A 7021-nucleotide genomic window follows, 5' to 3' on the forward strand; every position below is an offset into this window, starting at 1 on the left:
TAAAAAAAAGTGGTTGACAAAAGTCACGCTGCATGTGCCTCTTTTGCTCTGCACAAAGGGTTTAAGTAACAAATTAATGGAACTGTAACACAAGCGTTAGCATTGAAACATTAAACATCTACACAGAAGAATGAAAGTCATGAGTTTAAAGGGAACATTTATCACTATGGTTGATTGTGGGGAGGTTAAAGGTTCATCCCCAGTGTTCAGATCATGGGGTAACTACCTACTCTACGCATAGACAATCCTTTCTATGGTGTTTTTATTTTGCTAGACATTTTTCAGTATCCAGACACAAGAAGGCTTGACAGAAAAGAGTTACGCTAAACTTGAAGCCACAAGAGTGTGACATCACTTCCTTTGAACAAGGCGGCCTGCGGTGTGGTCGCTGCCTCCGCTGCTGCAGACTTTACGAGGTTGATCTGCTCAGCTGGGCTAAAGTGGGACATTATAAAGTCCTGCAGCTGTTTGAAGCCCAGAATCCTGTTTTTCTGCTATCATTTAAGGTTAGCCATAACCTTTTCACTGACCTGTCCTATGAGACCATCAGTGTCTTTTCCCTTGTCCAAACGAGTATCAGCGACTCTCTCTTCTTCACTCGCACTGCCTCCGTCGCTTCCTCTGGACTGCAGACGGATCTGAGCATACTCCGAAGTCTTGGAGGCCAGGCCCCTGATCTCCCCTTGTCCGAGCTTATCCTCTGACTTGGCCTGCAGTTTAGCAAAGTCCACGTTGGCGTAGTGGACAGCGTCTTCCTCAGCAGCTCCTTCCTGTTCCCGGATGGCTTTATTGGCATAAATCACATCCACTTTTGAAGAGTTTGTCTACAGGAAAACGAGAGAGCAATTTGCTGCAGTTATGGAGAAGAAGAGATTGTATTGTCTTTACCCAGTTATGCACAATTAGATGACATCCGCTGCACTTCAGCATTCTGGGAAATAAGCTTGTCTACTGTTATCTTGTTATCTTGCAAGCAAGACTTAACAATACACCCTGAGAGGAGGGATGCTGCAGTAATAGGACTTTTTTTCACACTCCATATAACGACACACCTTACTGTGGAACATGACGACCACTTTGTAACAATGACTGCTTTATAAGAGGTTTATTAGATGTGACTACTGGGGTTACAATGCTAATAAAGCATTTATTGAGGCTTTATGAAGCAGAAACCACACGCAGTTCATTGTATGAATTCAAGCTCACCACAGAAACTTCAAACATCCACTTCTCAATCTTACAGTGAACATGTGCTCGACGCTCAGATTATTACAGGATGATTCTCCTCTTGCTTCCAGTCGTTGGTGGGATAAAGTCACCCAGAGCTACAGTATTTCTTTACTGGATGCTAACAGATGACACTTACAATTGTCATTCAACTGCAGCTTACACAGCAAAAAGCTAATTACCTGTATGAAGGTTTCTCTTTTCACCTACATGCACATGTAGGTATGCACAAGGACATAAACTCACCTCATTAGTAACAAGGATGTCTGAAGTATCTACAAATCCCTTATCGGGTGAAAGGCTGCCTTGCCTCTTCCTACAACAAACAGAAGAAGTCACTGTTATATGTACAGTCGTCTCATGGTCATATTGGTGATATTCATGCATTGCCATGGTTGCCCACTGAAACTGAAGACCAGTCTGTCTCATGATGAAACCAGACTTTCCTGTTAACAGTGCTGTGTTTGGGGTGTTAGCTGCTGCTGTATCTCACCTGCAAAAGAAAAGCAGCAGCGGGACACACACCAGCAGCATCCCCAGCGCTCCTGCTGCAGAGCCGATCAGCAGAGACACAGTATGGAGGCCTGAAAAGTCCCCACAAACCGTATCGGTCAGCAAAAGCGCAAAGAGGCAGATTATGCCAAAGGGAAGCTGAGTATAAAGCTCTACATGTTCCTCTACCTAGCTGTGTTTCACTGGAGGACACGTTGAACACAAAGCTGTCAGAGCCCAGTGAGCTGAGGCTGAGGCAGACTAACGAGGGCATGTCTTCGTCCACACGGTACAAGGTGATGACGCTCCTCATGCTCAGGCTCCCCAGGGGAACTTCCCTGATCGGGATGTCAGCGGAGTGATTGACAGGCACCCCGGCCAATTCCCAAACCAGGGAGGGAGGGGGGTTCCCCTGGCTGTCGCAGGAACATCGGATCTGGGATAAAATCTTGACGCAGCGGGAAGAAGGAAGGATCTCTGGAGCAACTGAGACAGAGAAGGGAATTGCACATGTTTGTTTGGTCAAAGGGAAAAATAATGGATTACAATAACATGAAGAGATAAACAAATCTCACATGTGACATCCAGGCTTGCAGGCTCTGAGTATTCAGCTCCATGCACATTCAGAGCTTCACAGTAATACTGGTCCTCTGAGAGTTTGGTCACGTTGAAGGTGAAGTCTCGCTCAGAGCCCACCATCTCTGTTTCTCTTCCAGCAACTCGGAACCAGGTGAAGTTCACCGCTGCTGGATTGCCGATGCTTGTGCAGGTGAGGGTGACGGAGCTGCCGTCCAGCACCGGACCAGAGGGGTCAACTGAAACTGAGGTGTTCTTAGGGGGATCTGAAAAAGAAAGTGTTTCTGTTAGTCCTGCTGTTTTCTCAATTGACTGGATTTACAATGAAATGACAACAATCAGATATGATGACAAAAATCAAAGATCCTCGCAGCAACTACAGCACCACTGATTTTAGAGAGATCATCTGGTTTTCTCAGATGCTGTTTACAAGGTTGTGAATGAATTTTGAATCTTGGCTTTTAAGCCAAGAAGTCTTGAATCTTAAATTTGACCTTCTACAGATCCATGAAAGGATCTTCCTTCTCAAGACTCAACCCGACCTCATGAGGTAAACTGTGTGTTTCACCATATGTTTGGAATCAAACCTATTATTCAATGAACTGAACCAACCTGTTTACTGAAGGTTGTACCAATAAGAATCAACAAGTAAAAGAAAACTCGAGTATGCAGTGAGAATAAAAGGTTTGTGTTTGATAGATACTATAAAAACCTGTAAATACGTCCACGGTCTACATTGAATTTATCCAAATTTTAAACTGAAGTAAACTGAGACAATCTCTTGATTTTCTCTGGTTGGAAATGACGTCTTAAAACCAAACAAAACATCCACTCATGAATTAACACACTGGCACACATGTGGACGCACAACAGCGCTCAGTCACGACGGACCGCTGACATAGAAAGGATTTTGAGGTTGTCATGCAATGCGACAAAGCCTTACTGTCCACGGTCCAGACACTGTAGTGTTGCCCTGTGACTGAGACTTGGCTTCAGATCATATTTGGGTGACCACAGCTGGATATACAGTAGAGCCATATTCAGTATATGAACACACTGGAAACATACAGGTTTGTTGTGTGTTTGCAGTGGAAATCAATGTCTTTACTGTGCAAAATGAACTTACACTGAACGTCCAGCTGGATCGCAGAGGAAACGTCCTCTCCCAGCTCATTTTTTGCTGCACAGTGGTAGCCACCACTATGGCTCGGGTCGACGCTGTTTATAGCTAAGATCGATCCAGCCTCCTTATCCTCTTCACCATCTTTGTACCAGGTGTAGTTGGTCACAGCTGGGTTAGCTCGGCTCCAGCAGACCAGAGTAACAGAGCTGCCCTCCAGTATTGGACCTTCAGGCTCAATGACTACTGTGGTTTCCTTGGGAGAAACTGGAAAGGGAAACACAAGCAAGGCTTCAGTGCATGTTTCTGGTCAGTTTTTGTCATCTTCGCTTCTGTTTCAGTCTGACTTACAGTGTACATCAATCTGAGTGACGGATGAGTTCTGGGATCCATATTTGTTACTGACTTTGCAGTAAAACAGGCTGTCGACTTCTGAGACCGTAGTGAAAAGTCTCTTCTTGGACCCCTGCGCTGTCACCTGATCTCCATCCACTCTGTACCAGGCGTAGCTGTCCACGGCTGGATTCGCGTTAGTGTTGCAGGTCAGAGTCACCGAGCTGCCCTCTTGTACAGGTCCAGAGTAAGTCACTGATGTGTTATTTGGAGGATCTTGAAGAGAATTTAGAAAATATAAATGTGGGAAATAATTGCATGAACATATTTGACATTAGCACTGGCTTTGTGTGTCTGGCCCCCCGACAAATGTAATTCACTGTTTCTAGCTCCACCTGAGGTGTGTTTAGCTGCTAAATGTTTGTCAGCTAGTTGTTTATTGATTAGCTTAGCACAAAGACTGGATACAGGGGGAAACAGTTAGCCTAGCTCTACCTGACAGCAAAAAATCCAACTACCTGCACCTCAAAAGCTGACTGATTTACATTTTGATTTTGAAAGTGTAAAAATGACATGTTGTGGTTTTACAAATTTCTTGATAAGGTACAGTAACTTCCTGGTTGTTGTCAATGAGGGGTTGCAGTGCGACCAGTCGAAACTGTACCACAGATTAAGGAAATGAGATTGACAATAATTAATGAGGTTTAGAGATGCTGGAAGGTAAAATTTTGTTACCTTTGTGCAGAGCTAGGCTAGCTGTTTGCAGTCTTTATGCTAAGCTAAGCTAACCAGCTGCTGGCTATAGTTTCTATTTAACAGACAGATGTGAGAATGGTATCAAGCCTCTCAACCAGGGACAAACTACGGCAGAAATGGATAATTCACAACATGTCATAGCATCACATTGTATAAAGTGGGATCAGGTGACATGACGAGGCAGAAACATACTTACAAAGAACCCGGAGGGTCAAACTTTTTTCATACACAAGGTCACTGTTGCCAGCTTGTCGGTTGTAGAGAATGGTGCACAAGAACTTCTGCCCATTGTGGAGGTAAGAGGCGGTGAAGTTCATAACGGAGGTGGCAAATGTGGTTTCTATTGTTTCCTCAATGTCGCCCACACTGGGGGTCCACGTCAGAGCTGGAGGAAGGATGGGACAGGTAGCTACAGCCGAGCAGTTTAACCTCACTGGAGTCCCCTCTTCTACCTCCAGCCTGGATGGAGTTATGGAAGGTTTGGGCAGTGAATCTGAGGAGTGAAAACAAGGAGGAAGTGGCAGGAGTGGTACCAAAAAAATGCAGGTTTACATCAAAAAGAGTCACAGGACAGAACACAAACCTTGTGCGTTGATAATAACACTTGTTTGAAAGTTGAACTTCAGATCGTTGTCACACTGCAGTCTGAAGTAGTAGCTGTCGTAATGGTTCGACGGCAGGTTGTTGAAGATGGTGGTGCAGTCCTTCTCACGCAGGTTCCCCGTCAAGTTTCCCTGCAGGATGTTCGAGCTTGCGCTCGCTCCAGTGAGGCTGGAGTCAAACACCTGCATCCGACTCCAGCTGCCTCGCTTCCAAATGGCTTTACACGTGTCATCCAGGTATTGATCCCAATCCGAGGGCAAGCTGAAAGTGCAGGGGATGATCACGCAGGATCCGCTTAGTCCCTGTACTGTCTGAGGCATGAAGGCGGCCCACTGTCCGCATAAGCTACCTGAGGTGCAACAATAAAGTAAGTATCAGCCAAGACTGACAACAAAATAAGTATTCACAACAACACCACAAAAAGTCAAGCTTGAGACAAAAAGTTCTGCAGTATTTGTTACTGTGACTGTAAACATTTAAAAGACATCCAGGAAGCATTCTTGTGGACTAGCCTACCTTGAAGTAGACAGCATATGAGGAAGACCTTTACAGCACCTGTCATGCTTTTCTGTCAGGTTAATGATCCTACAGAGAGGTACTGGACACACATAAAAAAAAGACAACAACTATTAATTCTCCTCCTCTGGTGAACTACTATGAATAACAAGGATGATGCAGAATAAATCCTGTTTTTGGAGGAATGCTGATTATTGCTGCTGAACATAATTCCCAGTGTTGTTTGCATAGTTTCAAGCTTGTATCAGTACAGCACAACGCTTGTTCTGAATGTGAAAAACACCACAGTGGACTCATTGCACAATATTATTGCAGTAACTTCCGCTACAGTAATTAATATTGTGGCTTGTCTCGCAACTAAAAATGTCAAATGATGCGCTTCTCTCTGCTGACAAAACATTGTAAAAGAATATTGTGATGAAGAAGGACAAACACGAGATGTTTATTACTGACTATGAAACAGCTGTTACACTGAAAATAATTTTACTAATGGCGTGATGTCAGCCAATGACATTTTGCATATGTTTTGCAAAACTGTGGAAAGCAACAAGCAGCAGTAACCGTCAGAACAATGAGACAGAGGAATAACGTGAGTCCGGCAAACGATGCGGACGTAACTAATGTTTAAGTATTTTAAAATTGTTTAAGTTGATGTATTTAAAGAAGTTTGTGACAAAGGAATAAGAATTTATTTCTGCATGGATCTACTGCAGGATAAGTCAGACCGACAGGATGCGATAACGTTTTCATTTAGAGCTTCTGAAAATGAAGTCTTACCTTACAGCCAACAATGATGTTCAGCATACGGGGGTCTTTATTTTCTGGAACAAAAAGAGCCCATTTGAGGTTTAAAAGCACAACTCCATTAACTATGTACAGTACTTATATTTGATTCAAGGATTTTGAGATTGTTAAAGGAGCAAATAAAGGTTTTACCAGCATTGAAGGGTCAGTGGTGATAATCCAGCTCCTGGGTCATGTCAGACTGGCGCTGTGTCTGGATGTCACACTCAGCTCTTTGGAGATTTGTCTGGGGAGGGGCGCCCAGCACAACAGCAGGCTTCTGACTCACTCTCTATGCTACAGTAATGCAAATCTCTTCAGTCTCAAATTTTACAATAAAACGTGCCATATAGTTTGTGAAAGGAACAGAAGACAAGCATGTTTTATGAACCAAAGAAGTCCACTGAGTGTTTTATGATTTTAACGGTGCTCACTGTTTCATCAGATTGTTAGAAGTAAAGAGGAAGTGAGAAACGAAATGAACGGCAACGCAGATGGAGCAAAGACAAGCACAGTGTGACTACCGGCAGACAGACATTCAGTTACTGAAATATCCAGTCATGTTGAAGGTAAATATAAGTAGTGCTAATATTCAGTTTATTGAAAACTAATGAC

At 43.7% G+C, this 7021-nt stretch overlaps 1 protein-coding gene across 1 annotated transcript; it reads right to left on the reverse strand.

The window, feature by feature from the left end:
- Positions 1-3: 3 nt before the first annotated feature.
- Positions 4-6633, reverse strand: LOC143325000 (myelin-associated glycoprotein-like). The gene is made up of 12 exons (XM_076737841.1): positions 6560-6633; positions 6401-6444; positions 5624-5705; positions 5088-5456; positions 4701-4997; positions 3767-4024; positions 3422-3682; positions 2295-2561; positions 1909-2205; positions 1721-1811; positions 1474-1543; positions 4-824 (listed from the first exon to the last, which is right to left on the reverse strand). The coding sequence occupies exons 3-12, from the start codon at positions 5667-5669 to the stop codon at positions 498-500; spliced, it is 2283 nt and encodes a 760-aa protein (XP_076593956.1). The 5' UTR covers positions 5670-5705; positions 6401-6444; positions 6560-6633; the 3' UTR covers positions 4-497.
- Between the last annotated feature and the right edge of the window lie 388 nt (positions 6634-7021).

The sequence above is a fragment of the Chaetodon auriga genome, chromosome 8 (genome assembly GCF_051107435.1).
Source record: "Chaetodon auriga isolate fChaAug3 chromosome 8, fChaAug3.hap1, whole genome shotgun sequence".
NCBI lineage: Eukaryota > Metazoa > Chordata > Actinopteri > Chaetodontiformes > Chaetodontidae > Chaetodon > Chaetodon auriga.